The sequence below is a fragment of the Epinephelus lanceolatus genome, chromosome 10 (assembly GCF_041903045.1).
Source record: "Epinephelus lanceolatus isolate andai-2023 chromosome 10, ASM4190304v1, whole genome shotgun sequence".
Taxonomy (NCBI): domain Eukaryota; kingdom Metazoa; phylum Chordata; class Actinopteri; order Perciformes; family Serranidae; genus Epinephelus; species Epinephelus lanceolatus.
Genome location: NC_135743.1, coordinates 32,501,661 through 32,521,735, shown reverse-complemented (window position 1 = coordinate 32,521,735; position 20,075 = coordinate 32,501,661). Strand labels below are relative to the sequence as shown.

The 20,075-nt window shown below is 39.5% G+C and overlaps 1 protein-coding gene across 1 annotated transcript in view; it reads left to right on the top strand.

Annotated features, from left to right (window-relative positions):
* Positions 1-19,542, top strand: part of LOC117265483 (myelin basic protein-like) — a 93,856-nt gene extending 74,314 nt beyond the window's left edge. The window contains 5 exon segments of the mRNA XM_033639991.2: positions 9,080-9,184; positions 9,388-9,414; positions 10,176-10,205; positions 11,702-11,785; positions 18,005-19,542. Of these exon segments, the coding sequence (XP_033495882.2) occupies positions 9,080-9,184; positions 9,388-9,414; positions 10,176-10,205; positions 11,702-11,785; positions 18,005-18,037 (279 nt within the window). The 3' untranslated portion in view covers positions 18,038-19,542.
* Positions 19,543-20,075: the final 533 nt, after the last annotated feature.

The window sequence follows — 20,075 nt, the reverse complement described above, 5'->3', positions numbered from 1 at the left end:
GAAGAGCTTAATTTCTGATCCGCCCTGCCCATCTGAGCGCACAGATTCCATACAGGCGCTCTTAATGCATACTTTGACTTTCAGACTGCAGTATTTTTGGAAAAGATTGTGTCAGTGTTTTCTGTTGGATCTTTAATGTGCATGCTGATTTGAGTAATGAATTGTTTTAATATGTGGCAGGTGTGGAGGCTTAAACTGATCCCTGTGCTTTTCGTGTTCTTTGTCTGATTTATTCACATACTTTTCACTCCAAACCCGAGTCAGGGCTTTGAGAAAATGTTAAGACAGCACGAGAGAGATAAGTTGTGGAAAGCCGCCAAAAACTCCAGTCTCAGGACATGAAACAACTGCAGGAAATCTGCATTTGAATGGCTGTTGAAACCGATGTTTGATCATTTCAAATTACAGGGATAATGATGTGCTAATTGGAGGGAAAATTAACTTTGCATGAACATTAGCTATTCAAGCAGAAATGTAGACTCATAAAGAACAGAGAATATTTTTAATTTGCATAGTAATTTGTTGAAAGGCAGACAGAATCAGTCATATAATGCAACGCAGCAGTGATTACTGTATGAATCATGCTTCAGCAGAACAGTAAAAACCAAAACTCGTGCGATGCTGTTCTCTAACCCCAGTGTCTTGGATGAAGAGGGGGTGTCGGCGGTCTCTCCCTCCCCCCTTACATCAGCCTGCTCACCTCAGGTTTACGTGTCTTTGACCCAGTCAGAGAGTTTGTCTGAACCAGCAGTGGATCGGTGCCGATCCCTGTTTTGTTAACGCCTTCAGTTTTGCAGTGGATACTTGTAACTGTTTGTATCTGTTGTGAACTGTTGTGACCGGTGATCTGTTCCTAACCTGATCCTGTACTAAGCTTTTTGGATTATTGCTTGATTAAAAACTCTTTAATGACACCCTCAGCGCTCTCTTTGTTTTGTTTTAATGCTCCATGTCCCTTTTTTGGTTCTTCTTCTGTTGTAAAAGTTTCATGAATTGTTTTAACTGCTCTGTTAACAATGGGTAACAGCCAGCCATTTGTTATTACTCCAGTTGTGAAGTGCTATTTGCAATCCATCTTTCTTAGATTGGCCCCAAGCGACAAAGAAAACAGACCAAGCGTGGGAAACTTGAAAGCATTTATTCAGCAGGCTTGGTGCAGTCTCAGTCTTTCAGATTATAGACTTTAAGACAAATGAATAAATTCCAGAGTTCAGTCAATCAATCACATCAACATACTGCAAAACAAAAGGAGGTTTAATGGAAAGCAGAGCTACTGTTTATCCCTGATACTTCTGAGTAATGGATGACTGGCTTGACTTGTTTGTGTGAGCCTAAAGATGAAATGGCAAGAAGAGAATGTTAAACACCTTACAGTCTTTCAATCAGTTCGTCTACTAAAAAGGCAGAGCTTTGTAATCGCCACGAGCTGATTGTTCCTGTTTCCCGGAGACGTGCGTGAACTGAAATTCATTCGTTTAGACTCAGGTTGGGGAGCAAAACTGCCGCATTTAAAGCTTGTTTTGAAGACTTTGCATTAACATGAACACCAGTGTGTTCATGCAGATTACCCCACCAAGAAAAGGAAACAGAGTTCGGCACAGAAATTCAGTCGATACAGGCTCATTTGAAATTCTAAATAAGATGTCAAAATGCGTATTTGTATTCACTGGCTCCGTGGTTAGATGGACCAAGAAACAAGTACAGCCTGGCACGCTGGCACAGGAAACTGTTGTACAATAAAAACAAACACTGGCGGGGGTTTTGGACGGACTTGCAGTTTAATTTAATTTAAAAACTAGCTGCAAATGATTGATATTGCAGAATTAACTGCAGCCCTGTTTTGTCAATCACACATAAAAGAGGCAGAGCAAACTCTGCTCATGTAGCCTGCCAAATACCGCTCAAGCATTTCATTCGTAGATATGGGTTAATTGCTATTTAGAAGGTACATTTAATTTTAATTAGACTTTAGGGGTGGTACAAAAATTATTCATTGTTTATTTATGTATTTATTTTTATAGCAAGGCCCTCTCTGGCATTATTATAAATTTGTTAGCCTTTCCCATGACTAAGAAAAATTTCAACAGCCTCCTTACAATATCTCAAAGTATATAATACATTCAATTGATTCAGATCATTTTAACATTAACAAAAGCACAGAGATTATATACAACAGAGTATATACAATACAGTGGAATTAGCAATTGTCAGACTACCAGATGACTACAAAAAAATAATAATAATAACCCTCCCCTTTTTCTAAATTCTCCTTTCCCATAATAATTTCTATAAGTCCCTAAGAAATCGTTTTTTTTTTCCCTTCCTTCATCACTTCTATCCTGCAGCACAGGTAATGGCTCCTTCTCGTTTGGTATTTGATCTTCTGAGGCACTATACCTGATTGCCTTCCGAGGGGAACAGCGAGCTGTAGCTGCCATGTTTGTGCATCTCCACTGCCAGACAAACTACTGTGTTTGTCAGCCACATCGATTGGCCCAGCACTCCCTCTGTTTATGAATCTGAAAGAGTGCAACTACAAAAAAACACAACAAAAAAACAAACCCAAGATTTAAATGCCGTCATTACTCATTCCTTCTGGTTGAGCAAAGATGCACAGTCTGACATGAGGGGGCAGATAGGCTTCTTGTGAGGGAAAGAATGAATGTGAGAGAGTGTGTTTAAATGAGCTGCAGACATCTCAACACCATTTTTCATAAATGTTAAATGCAAGTCCAGGATATATTCAGTGTGAAAAGAAAGGATGTAGTTGGATGTATTTTTATGGTATTGATCTGTGAAGATACTCACTGTTGTTGAAGGATCCCTAAGTCTTCCCCTCTTCTCAGGATGAATTATTAAGCATCATCTACACTGAGGCAGATTCCTGGCCAGGCTTTGAACTCTAACCTATGAGGGGGCAGTTGTGATTGTTAACTTGCACTTAGTGATAAGCTGCAGGGCATGAATACCATAGAGCTCAATCTGTGTCCTGAATCCTGATTTCCCACTTTTTCCCCTTTCATCCAGCTCACATTATGCATGTGTCTGGAATACACCCTGTACATGTGACAGCAGAAATATGTGAAAGCTTCACAGCCTACTGTCAGAGATAAGAATCAAAGGAATATCATTTTGCATAACACACTTATTCACTTCACTGCTAAGAGCTAGACGAGAAGATAGATACCACTCTCATGGCTAATCTGAAAATCATGAAGGAGCCAGGAGATGCTTAGCTTATCTTAGTTTAGCTTAGCATAAATACTGGAAATGGGGAAACATTGCCTGCTCACATATTAACATGTTTTTTAGATTAATATAAAAAAAAACGAGAAATCACCAGGCTACCTCAACCAGGAGAAAAGGCAGTTATCCAGGTGGTTGGGATCCTTAATGATTCTCCTGGCCTTATTTTTGCATCGCCTGGTGTAAATATCCTTTATGCAGGGTGGAGCTGTGCCTTGTGTGTGTGTTCAGTTGAATGAACCACTCTTTGCAGGGCCTTGCGGTCCTGTTCGGTGTTGTTTCTGTACCAGACAGTGATGTTCCTCTTAGGACACTCTTGATGGCGCAGGAGAAGAAAAGAGGATACGGATACCTGGATTTTCCTCAAGCATCTAAGGTAAAACAGTATCTGCTTTGATGACCAAAGAATACCACCAAAGAACTTGAAGATGTCCACCCTCTCCACCAAGGACCTTTTGATGTAATTAGGGCTGTCATTCCTTCCCTGTTTCTTCCCAAAGTTCACTATCATCTTAGTTTTGCTGACGTTCAGGAGTAGGTAGTTGTCCTGACACCAGTGGGTCAGGTCCTTTACCTCTGCAGGTTGGCCTTTTCTTTGTGAACTGGTATCAGACCCACTATAGCTGTGTTGTCAGTAAATCTGGTGATGTTGGAGTCCAGAGTGGCTACACAGTTGTGGGAGTACAGCAAGGTATTCAAAACGCAGCCCTGGGGTGCTCCAGTGTTAAGGATGAGGGTAGAAGAGGTGTGTCTGCCTACTCTCACCACCTGGGGTCTATCTGTCAGGAAGTCAAGGATCCACATGGACAGTGGAGTGTGTAATCCCAGCCCCTTGAGCTTTGCAACCAGCCTGGAGGGAACCATAGTGTTAAACACTGAACGGTAGTCAATGAGAAGCAATCTCACATAGTATACTTTCTTGTCCAGGTGACAGGGTGGTGTGGAGGATGTGTGCTATGGCATCTTCCGTTGATCAGTTTGGACTATAGGCAAACTGTAGTGGGCCCAATGTGCTGCTTGGGTAGCGAGGAGCAGATCCCTGACCAGCCTATGGCACTTCATCATTACAAAGGTGAGCGCCACTGGGCAGGCAGGCTAGTCTTTCTTTTTTGGGCACAGGAATGGTGGTGGACTTCATGAAGCACATGGGTGTGACAGCCTGAGCCTGGAACAACGAGCTTTAGAGTTGCTGGTAGCCTGACTTTGAGCTGACTGCATGACTGTGGGGATGGCATTGTCAGTCAGTTGTTCACTTCACAACTATTGCATGAATTGTTTTATTAGTGGTTATATTAGTATTTTACTTTTCATGTGATGCATCATTAGGTTAAAATTTTAATTTGCCCAGTACTTTTTGTTACCACTTACGGATATTCCCATGAACCTCAGCTGTAGCCTACCTGTGTGTAGTGCTAATTACAAAATGCTAACATGATTAACATGGTGCCATTAGCATGTTAGACTCATATGGTAAGCATGTGGCCATGTTAGCGTTAGCATTTAGCTCAAAGTACAGCCTTAGAGACAATAGTGGCAGAAGTAGAAGAAGAAGAAGAAGATATAGCCTACTTTCTTAACCCCAGGGGGGAAATTCAATTTTTTCACTCTGCTGTCATATACACACAGGCCTGAAATATACACACACATGCACAAATGGAGAGATGTCAGAGTGAGGGGACTGCCTAGGAAAGGCATCTCTAGGGAGGCAAACTCGCACCTCTCCAGCTACCAGTTCACGCTCCATATTTGGTCTGAACAGAGACTTGAGCCGACAACCCTCTGGTTCCCAACCCAAGTCCCTATGGACTACTGCCACCCTAGAGCTACTGCCACCCTATCAGACTGTCTGTCTTGTTTTACCCCATTGTACAAAGCAAGGTTAGCTGTTTTCCCCGTTTCCAGTCTTTATTCAAAGCTAATATCCTAGTTTACAAACTTTATATTTATTTGACAGTTATGAGTGATATTGATCATCTCATATTACAAAAAGCTAATAAGATTACTCCCTTGAATGTCACATTACTCTTCAAAAGAAGGTTTCATGTCCTTTTGTTTAGTCTGCAGCATTTAGCCATTTCAGGAAATACAGGAACTTAATTTTCTTTCTTCTGCAATTTATATTTCTTGTCATAATCATAGTAAGAAAAGAAGAACTGGATATTTAGCATAAGTGGTGATTATAACTGTGACTGAAGAAAATGAAAAGAGCACCAACTTCAGAAAAACAAACCATCAACCAGAAATCCAAAGGAACAGTGTCACAATACTGGACGAACTCCCTCTCTTCAAAGACACTACTGAACTGAAAGTTTTAGAAGAGGTTCAAAAAGCCGAAAAGCAGAGGCATGATGTCCTCATTTATCAAAACAACTTTTAATTTAACAACAGAAAACTTCTTTCAATAACAGCTTAGATTGGAGGAATGCCTCAGTGTCAGTGCTCAAGATTTGAATGCCTCCATCATCATTAACAGCATGCCAGGAGCTAATGGAAACCTCATTTGCATTTGGATGCATGCAATGATCCATCGTCACGAGAGCAGTTAAAAAAGTGTCATCTTTTTCTTTTTTTTTTAGCTTTTTCAAATGTAAAAATAAAGACAGAAAACAGGAGAAGAGATGTGATGAGACAAGACCAAAATTCAGAGGAGAGAGTCATTCACATCAAAGCAACAGCTGGCAGAACTTGAGACTGTACCAGCAGAATTCATACAGCATTATTTGTCATCCTATTTCCTCTCCCATCTCGTCCCTTTCCCTTCTCCTCTCCCCAAACAAACGCACGACAGCGGCAACAAAAGCTGATCTATTTTCTCCCCATGCTTTCATTTCCCATAATTTCCATCCTGACAGAAACAGACATGCAAGAACACACCCAGAGACACACACTTATTCATCATCAAGGGGTCACTATTGAAGCAGAGGGGAAGCTACAGAGCTGGAATACACATGACAACGTCAACAACAGAGAGGCCAGATTCATTCCTTTTGAAATGTTAAAATAGTCATTTCAATATACACTGTACATCTGATGGATATTTTGTTATTTTTCCCCAAAAATGGAACAAAAATTCTCTTTACAAAAGCCATGATTGTCTATCTAGATATCCATTTTGGGTGGACTGTGCCCTAGGTGGAAACCTTACTACTTCCCTGTGTTTTCTGCACTGTATCTAATTGTTGGTTTGTTCCATTTTCAAAAAGCCCCATGAAAGAAAGTAAAGGTGACGTATAATCAAACAGCACATCTACCATATTGTATAAATGGTGTTGGTGGTGAAAGTTTCCCCTCCTCTGGTTACCTGTAGGTTCTTTGATGTGTGATAATGGATGTGAATCATCGACCGCTCACCCTCCCCCTCCATCTCCCCCACACACAGACATGAACACACACATTTTCCGATTACATTAATGGGGTCAGAGAAGGGACGAATGAGGTAACATTAACTGAAAAGGCTGGACATACTGAGTAGGTGGAAATTAGTTATTTTTTCTCCTGTGGGCTACAGGTTGTTCATGATGTTCAGTATTAGAGAAATTACACTTTTCACCTTTTAGGTATAACTTAAAATGGAAACAGCAAACTTTTTTAACGAAAATTGAACAATTCGTATGATACCTCTCAAATTAACTCCCTATAAATTAGTTTATGTACCAACATAAAGTAACATAGGTTAGGTTTAGGCAAGATTAGTTGGTGACAACCTACCTTAAGTGGACTCAAAGTTCACTCAGTGTCACACGGTTCTGAACACTGGTCTCCTGGGGAAAGTCCTGTGTTGTTTGGCCCATCCACCCCAACCTGCATCCTTATTCCATCTTAACTCCTGTCAGTGCAAGTGGTATTACTATTAGCGCCACTGTCACAAAGCACTGTATCCTTATACAACGGTGCATATGATATCTAACAAATTAGTTCCCCACAAATGATGTTACATACTTAACATAAAGTTACATGGGTTAGGTTTAGAAAAAGCAACATGGTGACGACGTATCTTAAAACAACTCAAAGCTCCCTTAGTTTCACATGGTTCCGAACAATGGTCTCCTGGGGGAATGTCCTGTGTTGTTTGACCCATCCACCATCCCAATCTGCTTTTTATGCAAAGTTTCAGTCTTTATACTTCTTCTTTCTTAAGTCCTGTCAGCACATTGGCCACATGATCGCAGCCATCTCAGTTACATGGGTTATATACAAATTATGGTGCATTACTTTCCATAGGTTTACATACAAAGAGTGCATGACAACAGCCTGTGCAAAGACAACCAGGTTGCTTTCTGTTTTCCTCAGAGCCAAGCAACCACCACAGTTACTTTGGTTATCCCAATGTCCTCTACTGAGGATAGTAACAACACTGATACTCTTTTGCAGCTGGAGAGCTAATGATAGCTACAGGGGCAAAACAAAAGCACTACCCTCTTCCTGGTTTAGTTGTGCAATGGTTGACGCACTTCCTTTGTGTGGAGATCTTACCAAGAGGCAGACAGGTTTGCATAGTGTAAGCATGACTTGTAGAGAACCAATCTAAATATCAATGGTGTCACCAGTCTATAGCCATTGCATTGTGTAATCAACATTTACTTCATAATCTTAAATTAAAGGAAAAAGAAACATCTCCTTTCACTTTAATAGAGGATTCTTTTGAATGCATCAGTATTTTCACTCAGGCCCAAAAGTCAAGAGGATATCGACCTTATTAAACATTCATTTAGACATGCTCTTTGTAAAGTCTGACTCTGAAGAACTTGGCTGGATTGATTTATTCTTTGGGATGATAATTAGTCTTCTTTGTTGAGATCAAACCATTGACAAGAAAATACTGACATCCTCAACTGCTCACTTGCTCCATTTTAATTTGTTTTTAATGACTCGTGGCCAAAGGTTGTTGCCAGGTTGGGACAAGGGTTAATGGAGTGGGAGTCGTCTACGACGTGAGGCTGCTGTTAATGCTGCTGATAGAATGAATAACTGTAGCTGGATAGAAGTCATCAGGAGATTTTTCATGAAGAAGATTCAGCAGCACTGATAGTGAAAGTATATTCATATTTAGGGTCTCTGCATCTCAGCAGACACTTCTGACTATGAAATACAAGTTCTTAAGGGTAAAGACATTCCCACCTTAAAACAGTGGAGTAAATGGCTCAGACCATACAGGTGTTGAAATCTCCAATGGAATAACATTCAAATTAAATTTCTGAGTAGGACTTTGCTGTAGATTCCTATTGTTATCCTCCACTTGTAACCACCCAAAAGTATCTTTACATCATTGAATATATCTATATAATGTATAAAAAAAAAAAAAAAAATACATTTATGAAAAATACACATTGCAGCATTCTGTGATTAATGTGCCAAAACCAGCATCCACTGTCTTATTATTTGTATTAATATTTCAGGTTAGTAACCCCACCTTACGTTACAATCTTTAGCTGCGTGTCTCCCTGTAGCCAACACCTTTGGTGCTATGTCAACACAGGGAGGTTTTTGTAAATTGTAAATCATTTTGTTATTTTGGTGTTTCCGTTCTCATCGTTCAACAGGAAAGTCGGACAGGTAACAAGAGAACCTAACAATTCCCACATTTTTTTGTATTATTTGAAGTATTAGTAACCCCAGGGAGAGTTTAGCTGTTTTGCTTAAATCTTAAACTATTATTTTTACACTTATTATTAGTATAAATATTTTGAGGAAATCCCTGTGAAAATTAATTTGAGCATATAACTCGCAAGAGTTTGAAGTCAAGTAATTTTTGTTTTGTGCGTGATCATGCATTTATCTAACATGGAGGTCTGTTGTACCTTTCCGTCTTTTCTCTTCCTCTTTTCGTTTCCAGGGATCTTTCCGAGGTGCTCTCTCTCCAGGCCCTCAGAAAGCCTCTGCGACTTCCCCACGTAAGCGCGGAGCAGAGAACGCTGTGGTCCATTTCTTCCGCACGATCGTAAGTAGCCTAATAGAAATAATACACTAGACCTCTAGATAATACACTAGGCCACATCTAGGAAAAAGGATTCTGCTTCAACAGTGTTGGCACTATCCCTCTTCTATTCTTCCAGCTTTTTGTCCATGTTTTGTCTTGTTGCTCCTCTGCTGCTTTCTCAAACTGTCAAATCTCTTTACTTTCTATGATTAATACTTCTCCAGGTGTCCCCTGCCCCTCCCAAGTCTAGGGTGAGTCTGCTTTATGTTGCTACTACTGAGGTTGAAATTTACACTTACATGTGAAATACAAAAATAGTCAACTAGTGTTTTTAATATTGACAGTTAATCAGAGACATGAGACAGCATTGAGATCACTAAAAATGTCCTTTCATATTCAGGAGGACAGGAACATATCCTGCTGCACACTAGAATTTGATCATAGCATTGCATTTGAATCAGTTTAGATAAAGGTCTTCCCTGTGACAAATTATTATTATATCAGAAGTGGATGACAGTAAGGAGACCATATATGAGTTTAGTAAATATTAAGTAGTGAGCCATTTGATTTGAAACCCATTCACTGCAAATTTGCAAACGCAAGATATATAAAATTTGCAAAAAAATAGTCCCATTTGGATAAAGTTAGATGAATGCAGTTTGAGAAAAAATTTAAACTCTTGACTGCCAGTGCATTTTCTACATCAGTGTCTACATGCTGCACAGATGTCCTTGGCTTTGTTGCTGCAGAATGTCACTAAATTTGTGCTCTTTCCAATGTGAGCATCTGCCTCGCTGCTCTCTCCTTCCCCCCACATATCTGCTCCTCTTCCCTCTGTTCCTCATCTGCTCCTGCCCCCCCGTGACCCTGTGATTTCCCTCCCTGGACGGACCCTCCTACCTGCCTCCTCTCCTTCCCATCCTGCCTTTGCGCTGAGTAAGACACACATTTCTATTTGTCCCCTCTCCCTTTTTACCTCATGTCTTTGTCTCTTATTTCCCTGCACATCCAGTGGAGAGGACTAGCAGCCAAGATAGGCCTGGTAGGTGGTTAAAAAAAGAAACTGCAAAAACAGGTAACGAGGTATCACGCCTAATTTAACCGAGGGGGCAAGTGAGGTCATCCTTTTAAACAGCCTTCAAGTCTGACGCCTGTGGCTCTGTTTCCATTAAGTCTCCATCAACCACTTTAGCGGTCGTAATCTGTCCATACATCAGCGATAACGCCCTCATTTCCTTCCGACTTAAGTCCATTTTCAAATATATCATACCCATTTCGAGGCTGTGCAGCCTGACTTATCCATATCATGTGCGTACATTGTACATTCATGATAACCCAGGCATTATTCTGCTCTTCATTAGCCCTGTTTCATTTCAGAAATTCCTCTGTGGCTGGCTGCAGCGAGGCCACCTTCTGCTTGATTTGGCGACGTTATCAGCAATTAATTTAGGGCCCTCATGAATGTGTGTGCAAGTGTGTGTGTGTGTGCACAAAGGAAACTCTTCCAAGGGACTGGATGAACATTACTTGAGCGGGACAGGGGATCAAAAAGGGAGGAGGGATATTAATTATTCTTTCGCCTGAAGGTGGATCTTTTAATTTTTTTATGTCCTGAACTTATATATTTTATTTCAGCCCTTCTTTGCAATGCTCAGTAGTTAATGGTGACATAAAGTATGTAATCATAAAAAAAACTACAACTTTCACTTGCACCATGGTTTATAAGGGTGCATTTCGCATATGCAAAGGACAACTGCTCCTTTGCTGGTAACGATGGTGGGTAGGGTTAAGGGTATTTGTCGTATGGGTAAAGGGAAAAAGTGAAAATAGGGTTCTTTCACCCCTCCAATAATTTTCATACAGTCCCTAAGTGTTTTTCCGAGGGAATGAACCTTAAAACTAGCTCACACATGCGTTTCATGCATATTTGTTCGGACATCAGTATCACCTGAAAGGATGAAGCTTACGACCATATATGGTGTTTCATCCAAGAGTCAAGCAGTGGTGTTTTGAGATGTTTCCAAAATCAAATACATCTGGTTCATTGCATCCAGTATGAGAAGAGAATAAATCAGCTCACAAAATACCATTAAAACACAACAGAAAACCACCACACTCTATAAGAAATGATTAGCTAAACTGATGTTCCCTTTTGGATTCAACAAAATATGCAAGCAGAAAATTTTTCCCTTTTAAAGCAAACTTAGCTGCTGTGTAGCTTTTTTGACTCATACATAATTCACACGAAATGCTCTGATGAAAGAAAACATCGCCAGAAATGCAACACACAAAGTAGGGCAAAATTGGATTTCACCATAATCGATGCTTAGTTTCCTCTGATGTTTTGGGCTTTTGTCAGGCACGCCAATCCATCGCTCACCAGAGAAGAAGGTCTTACGTATTCTCTAGTTACCTCTCCTCTCCAGCCTCTTTGAAATTTTAATCTGGGGCAATCTGTAGAAGGGTCAGCCACATCTTATCCCCCTGCCAAACACCAAAATTCTTCTAACACATTGACTCCTTTTCTGCCTCTGGCAGGGCACCCAGAAGTCACACTCTGCCAAAGCCAAGAAGGCCAGTGCAGGGGACGGCAAAGGCACCCTGACTAGGATCTTCAAAATGGTAAAAACTGCTTGTCAGACACTTTCCGAGTTTTTTCCCTATTGGCTTCTCTATACTCTTTTTTCTCTTTCCCGGAAGCAAAATCGTTTAGATAGGGGAATATTTCCCTTATGACTTTCTTACCCTGTTTTTTTTCCTGCCTCAGTGATGATATCAGCAGCAGAGTGAGTAACTGATTCGTGATGGAGGGATACTTGAGTTTAACTCACTCCGCATTTGTTCAGCATTGATATGCTTAGAAGACATCCTAATCTCATTACTACTGCAGCAGCAGCAGCAGAATAATAAGAGGCTTTTAGAGACAAGATTGACCATCTTGCATGCTACAAGCTTTATACCAGTGCTGATATAATCATGCTGAAGATGGTAGATCCAGTTCTGATAAGGGTCCAGGGGGGCTGTAGCTAACATACTGCAACTGCTTTACAGGGAGGGAATCACTTGCCAAGCTCCATTGGCTCCTTCGGGTGCTTTGCAGGACTCAGTGCGCACAGATATTATAAAACTGATATTTAGGCACACAGTATACAGTACCTGAAAAAAACTATCATTCAATGACCTTTAATGGATAATGTCTATTATTAACATTATGTAAAAAATATTGTTATTGTTATTGTTATAAGTTCTTGCTACAATTTAATAGTTTGTATAATAAAACATTTACTGCGTGATTGTACATATTAATTCAAATCATATGAAAGCGCTTTACATTGTTTACAATATCCTGTTATTGATATTTATTCATTATAAATGATATTTAAAGCTGCTGTAATCAATAATTCCATAATACACCCACTTCCTGAGTGTTATTACTTGATTGAATGGGCGTTATCAGTAGTTATCAGCCTCATAGATAACCCATGGGTTAGAAGGGTTATTGCAGCCCATTTAATGGAACATTAGGTGATGTAGTGTAAAGAGCAACTACATCCATGTAAATAGGTAGTCCGGGGTGGTGGGTGGGTCAAATAAATATAGGATTTTCACCCAGAAGACTGCTATTTGTGTCCTGTCTGAAACCAAAAGTCAGTATTGACTTATTTAACTTGTTAGTTTGTCACGTTACCTTACATCACTTTTTGTTACACAACAAATGTAACAACAAACACAGGACTTCACCCAGGAGACTGCTGTTTGTGCCCCATGTGAGACAAATATCAAAATAAATAAATATTTAAACTGCATTACACAGGTTCGTCACATAACGTTACATCACGGCACTTTTACATAACACAGGAGGTTAATTGTGTCCTGTGTGAAACCAAACGTCAACACTGACTTCTTTTAATTGGCATAGGCCTACATAAGCTTCATTATGTCACGTTTTGTGACAAAAATACCTATTTTAATGCAAACTATGATTTTTTTTTCTAAACCTAACCATGTAGTTTTGGCACCTAAACCAACAGACAATGTAGTGGTCTCCTTCTATGAGGCTGATAACCACCGATAACACCCATTCAGTCGAGAGCTGACATTCTAAAGGGGCGCATAATAGCAATTACTCTAATGACTATGTGTAATGTAAAAGGTATCACCTGTAGTGACAAATATACAGACAATTATCAACTATATCTACAGTTCCTCTCAGCTCTACGGAGCATTTTAGCATCTTTCGGCTCAATGGTTTAGTGGTTCAGCCCAGCATCAAATGGACATAGTGAACCATTTAGCAGCTAAAGTTACAGATATTTTCTAACTTGGTGGAGACCAAAACAGAACAAAAAATATAACAATTAATGAATATTGGACTTACATTCACCAGGTGTCAAGAGACACGACTTCAACTGAATTATAATGTTTCTCTCTGTCTGTTCAAAGTATAAATAAGCAATATTAAAATAAATAAATTTTAAAAAACAGTTTTAAATGTAGTCTTTTAATAATTTGACTGTATGCTTTTAAGTAAGTACCAACTGTTGATACACAGGCAGGTTTAAACCTGTTTATGAATGTGCTTAAAGACATATCATTATACACAATCATAACTATGTTACAGTGCGTTATCAAGTATCCATAACCATATCCACCAGTTAGAGGTATATTTTGCTCTGACGTCCCTGTTAGCTACATGTTACTGCACCGCTAATGCTAGCGTCTTCTACATCTGTTAGCTAGTGAGCAAAAGAGTTTATTTTTTAAAATTTTATTAGCAAGTCAAAGAGTAAACACGAAGTCAGTCAGACATGGTGGTCGGGAAATAATGGGCTCCTGTCTTTAAATATGTAGCCTACTTAGTGTGTGTGAGACAGTGACCTTTTGGTCAAAAATTTATTACTCAACATTATTTCTAAAAAAGTGCACTGACGTACCTCTAACAGTTTGATAATCCCACTTTGCTATCTAAAAAGCTCCCAAACATGAAATGTCACAAGCACTCTGAGCACAGATGAAAGTTATAACTCTGTGTTCCTGATATGACTCAGTGAACGGAGGATTTCACACTCCCACATTTTACATTTCTGGACATTCATTTTCATACGGTGTAGCATTCACCCAACTTTTCAGTTGCTCAGTTCATCAGCACCCACTTCAGACTGCTGTATCACAACTGCTCGACTTTCCACTCTCCAGAGACACTGCTTGTTAGTTGATTTGTGTTCACATGTCATGCAAAGGAGTATCGGCTTTTACGCTCTGTCAGGTTTTCTTTGTCAGGTTTTAATTAGCCAGCTCCTCTCACTGTAGGCTACCTTAGATTACTTAGTTTAGCAATTATTGACGCTGGAGAGAAATCCAAATTTCCCCTGGGCTGCATCCTCATCTGTAGTGACTAAGCTGTTGTCACTAAGCTAGCGGAGAGTAAACAGCTCTAGAAATGAGGAACCTCTGGGATGCTCATTTCAAATCTTTCTGATGCAGCTAATTAGCATCAACTCAGCGCCATCACACTGTCACTATCTGTTTCTCCCACACATAAACAGGCATCACAGTCCAAACGGAAGTGAGCATCAAGCCATATTAACTTTTAATAAATGTTTCAGGCTTTGTTTCTCTTCATTTTCCTGCTTTCGTTTTCAGATTTTGCTGTAGTATGCTGAGCTTTTCTCTGTCATGCCAGATAATGAATTTCATCTGAAATGGCTCTAAGAACAGTTTAGAACAAAAGCTCAGTCCCCAGCTTTTGTTTTAATGCGGAGGAGTAAAAAGCTTTTCACAATATGGATTATCTTCCTAAACAATCCATAAAGATTTGTCTCATTTGTATAATCTTTATGCCTTCACAATCCTCTATTCTCCTCTGTGCTTCCTACTTTTTCATTTTAATGGAGTGGGATGGGGAAAGTGTAATATAGTCTCAGAGGCAGTTTTGTGATAAATTCAGGACGTCTAATCTGAAACTTTCCGGACAAAAACAAATGGAAAATTGGCCACAGTAAAAATACATTTGCAGGATCTGTGAAGCAGTCATCTGTGGAAACCTGATTATGTCCAACTGTCCAGCTATTTTTTCTCTTTACTTTAAGGGCAAATATTGTGGAAACTTCCTCTTACACAATAATTTTTCTGTAGATTTAAAAAAAAAAAAAAAAAAAAAAGATTCAAGACCTGCTTGCAAAATGATGGCCGCCCTTTAGCATCATTAGCAATGTACGGAAGCACATTTCTGCCTAGAAAAAAAATATGCATGAATGCCTAGGAATACTCATGGTAAATTTAAGAAAATCATAAGATCTATATCAAAATTAAGATATACTGAGTCAACATTTTGACTTATTAAGTCAAAAATATGAAATATTAGGCAAATATTATGAGTCGACATTTTGACTTTTTGACAGTTTTTCATTTTCTCGTTTCATTTTGACTTAGTATGATTTTTTAAGTTAAAATTTTCTGTAACACTTGAATGTATCTACATAAGGGTGACATGACACTGTCATAACTATGACATGACACTGTCATGAACTTGTCATAAACATGATGTACATGTCATAAACGTTTATGACTGCTGTCATTAAGTGTCATTCAGTTTTTGTAATGACAATTTGACATTGTTTGGGTTGTCTTGAGTATGACAACTTGACATTAATCAAAGTGACATTACCAGAAGTTGTCTTTGTCATGACAAGTTGGCATTAAATTTGTTTGGGACGTCCTTATAATGACAACTTGACATTAATTAACATTGTCATGACAGCCAGTCTTATCCTTCATGATATCTTAATGACAAATCAAAATGGTACCACTTTACTTGAGGTCAAAGAATTTATTCATTACACTGTCATAATGATGTCATGACAGCCAGTTTTGTGTCGTATCCTGGCAGACATCTATCTGACCGAGTGTTAGAATCAGTCTCTAACCTTGGACATCTAATAATCATATATGTCATTATATCATTATGTCAACTTGTCATAAACACAAAAAGACGTGCATTTCTTGTTAATGTCAAGTTGTTATGACAAAGACATTTTCTGGTAATGTCATGCTGGTTAATGTCAACTTCTCATGACAAAGACAACTTCTGGTAATGTCACTTTGATTAATGTCAAGTTGTCATAATCAAGACAGCCCAAACAATGTCAAATTGTCATTACAAAAACTGAATGACACTTAATGACAGCAGTCATAAATGTTTATGACATATACATCATGTTTATGACAAGTTCATGACAGTGTCATGTCATAGTTATGACAGTGTCATGTCACCCTTATGTAGATACCTTCAAGTGTTACCAAATTTTCATTCTGTACCTCATATTTTAACTTACTTTCTCATGCGAAAGTGCAATACTTTCTAAGATCTGGACTTAGGTTCTATTCGCATGGGACCAGTTTTACCTGGGGATCTTTAGTGATTTGTAACCATTGGGGAAGTTGTCTGTGATCTTAATCCTGTGTGAATCTGCCATGTCCGTAATTTGTCGAGCAGAAATTCCACTGCAAACTACTGGCCATATTTCGCCAGAGGTCATTTGATAATGTTCACCTGGTGTGAATCGCCATCTCAGTAATTTTGGATTATATTTAGTTTAGTTTATTTATTCATTTCTTTCTGTGCCTCTTTCCTGACTGAGAATTATAAAGGCTGTGTTGACAATTCTAGAAAAAGGTTTTCACAGTATTTTGGGTACAGGAGGCTCATGTTACTACACAGCATGGGGACCAATTTGCAGAAATGGTAAACTCAAATCCATCGGAGGAGCGACATCTCCAAAGGTGATGAGAGGGATGACATATAACAACGTGTGGCAGAATCAATTCTGTTTGTTGATTCCACATTTAAAAAAGAAGAAAGGAAAGGTTAAGACTAAACATCGCTGCTAGTTGTGCTGGAATGTCAATAATAATGTCAGTAAATTTGGGTAAAATACAGACTTCATCTATCCCATGTGAATGCGCTGCATGAAACACATAAAGACAAAATTGTCACTTATTTTCCCAAAATTTTGATCTAGTATCTCAGACCTTTGACTTACTGTCTCAGAATGTTGACTTGTTATGAGTTTTTTTTTTTTTTTTATCTCTATAATTTGTAACATTTCAATGAATTTCTTGGGGTGGCTGTGGTTCAGGAGGTAAAGCGAGTCATCCACTCATCAGGACATCAGCGGTTCAATCCCCGGCTCCTCCAGTCTGCATGCTGAAGTATCACTGGGCAAGATATTGAAACCCATGGGTGAATGTGTGAATGTGACATGTAGTGCAAAAGCGCTTTGAATGGTCAGAAGACAAATGCAATATTGTTTTCTATTAGCTTCTATAACTATGCATCATTGCAGACGTGTACAATGCCCACACACATACTAACATGCTTGTTTTTCACATGAAAGGACGACTCTGACTTTGGTCTCAGCCGTGGTCTCATTATTCAGTAAGGGAACTTGTAACAGCTAAAGAGCCAGAGAGCTGGTTGATGATAAGACCTGTGACTACAGCTCTCAGGCTTTATGAAAGAACTGGTAAAGCCTGATGAAATACTGTCTTTGTTCCTTCCAAAGTCTTTTAAGATTTTTTTTTACACAATTTGTAAAAAGTTAGCCAGCTGATGATCCATAATGGCCTTCACTGATGGTGAAGACTCAAATCTTTCAGTGACAGCTTAACACCTACATTCACCTATTTGCTTAAGTGCTTAAATGCTGTCTACTGAGGCAAAGACTCATCGTAGACTGAGTGAAATGACCAAAGAGCCAAACCAGAGCAGTCCTTTAATGCTAAACCAGTCCTGAGGGACTGCCACCTCCATATATTCATCACATATGTCGTCTGTTACAGGGAAGCAGGAGTGCTTCTCCAGCCAAACGCTGAAGTCCCTCTCTACAACCCCTTCCAACAGGACGAGGGCAGATGTTCAAGATCGTGGGACTTAAGTGGGGAAAAAGAGGAAGAAAAGGAGGAAATCTTGTCACCCCTTAAACTCACGTTCCCCTCCACTTGTGATAACACTCTAACTTACGCTAAATCCCTCGTCTCCCCTATTACCTCCCCACCCCTTTGGCTGGTAGATAGCGACACAATCTGTTGCCCCCACCCTCCCCATGCATGCGTTGTGCTGAGTCTGTGCAGTCATCATCATTAGCGTGAACTTTTTGCTGAAAGTGATCCCGAAGCCGCTCACATGTGTAGCCCGAGTGACCCTCCCCCCCTTCTGCAATGGCTCTCTATACTCGTGCTTGAGTTTCTGTGGACGTCTTCCAAGATTCCTCTAACAAAATGGTGGCTAAACCGAAGCACACCTGGAGCAGTTGAAGGATTAGGGCCGGTGCGAGTCCGACTGACTCAACCGTCATTGCCGCTTGCTGATTGGATGAAAAGGCTGGGTTGTTTCTGTTTTTTAAAAAAGGAGCGGTTTTCTGTCTCGTCACACTGTCTTCGTCATTCCCTTGAACCTTTCCTGTAAACCTGTGTTTAACAGATTTTGCATTTTTACGAGAGCCATTTGGTCGCAGTGTGTTTTCATTCAACCTTTGTGTGTGTTAGCTGTAGTTAAGTGTCCTGTCATTGATGTGATGTTGATCTATGTTTGTCATTAGGGCCTAAGGCTGGCTGTGGATTTTTTGTGGTATAAATTTAATTTCTAAACCTTCTAAATCATATTTTCTGCAATAGTCACTGAGAAAAATAAATAAATTAGTCATTTCTAATGTATTTCTTTTTCAGTCCAAGAGATAATGGTAAACACTAATTCTCCTGTCCGTATATATCTAAGTAAATAATTTCGTAGTGCACTGTTTTCCACTTTTAAAAGCTGCCAGACTCTGAATCTGAAGCTGATGTTGGTGCTGCAGCATGATGCCAGATTCAGACCTTTCCTCTTTGCTTCAGTGTAGTCTAGGTCACTCCTTTGTCTTCTCTGTTTCCATCTCACGCACAGCACACATACTGTAAATTAAATTCAACCCTTCGCTCAACAAGTGCCTTTCCTCCTGACTACCAAAACAATGTGCTGTGTTCCCTTCTTGTGGATAATTAAAACAACACAATTTCAAAAAGGTGCTCTGTAACTAACTCTGTAGTTACACATTAAAACGGTTTCTTGGGAATGTGTCAGTTGTCAGTTTTCTGGAGGAAAAAAAAAAGAAGCTCAGCACTACCACTTGTGCTGTTCAAAGCATCCGTCTTCCACATGTTACAAAGCAGGCGTGTGTTCATCTCTCCCACTGTTTGTGTGTGCTTGAGCCTCGTGGGTGCTGTGTAGTGTTCCTCTGAATGGACCCTGTGGATGAATGTAAAGATCCTCTTCATTATTGTATGTGTAATAAAACATGACCAGCCACTTAACTGAGAATAAAAAATAAAAATTATAAAACCAACTCTACTCTCCGTGTTGTGCAGTGTGTTCCTAACCTTAACGGCAAATGACTCATCGAGCTGAAGTGATGTTATTGGGTCACAGCGTCTCACCAGGCAAATGTACAACGTAGTTTCTTTCACAAAGCCAGAATTCATGACTCATTTGGTATTCATCACTCATGCCGAGCTTTCCAAGCTACTCATGACTGAAGCGACTGGAGCACCATTCAGGCTTAAGTACAATCACGCAGAGTATGCGTTGACAAAAGTTACAAAGGCTGGCTGTGAATGAAACACACACAAAAGAAATTATTTTTGACTAATATTTCATTGCAAAACATTTTTTATTTCTTTTAAGTAAACATGTTCTCCCGCATGATTTCTGTATTGACTGCTTAAACATGAATGAGGGGAATGTTTACTGACATGTCATCGCTAAATAAGCACAGTGACGTACACTTGTTTGTTTGGCCGCTGCCTTAGAAAAATTGAGCAAGTTTAAACTTTTTTCCTCCGATGGGTTTACATTTTCTTGCCAGAGCCCTCTGTGCTG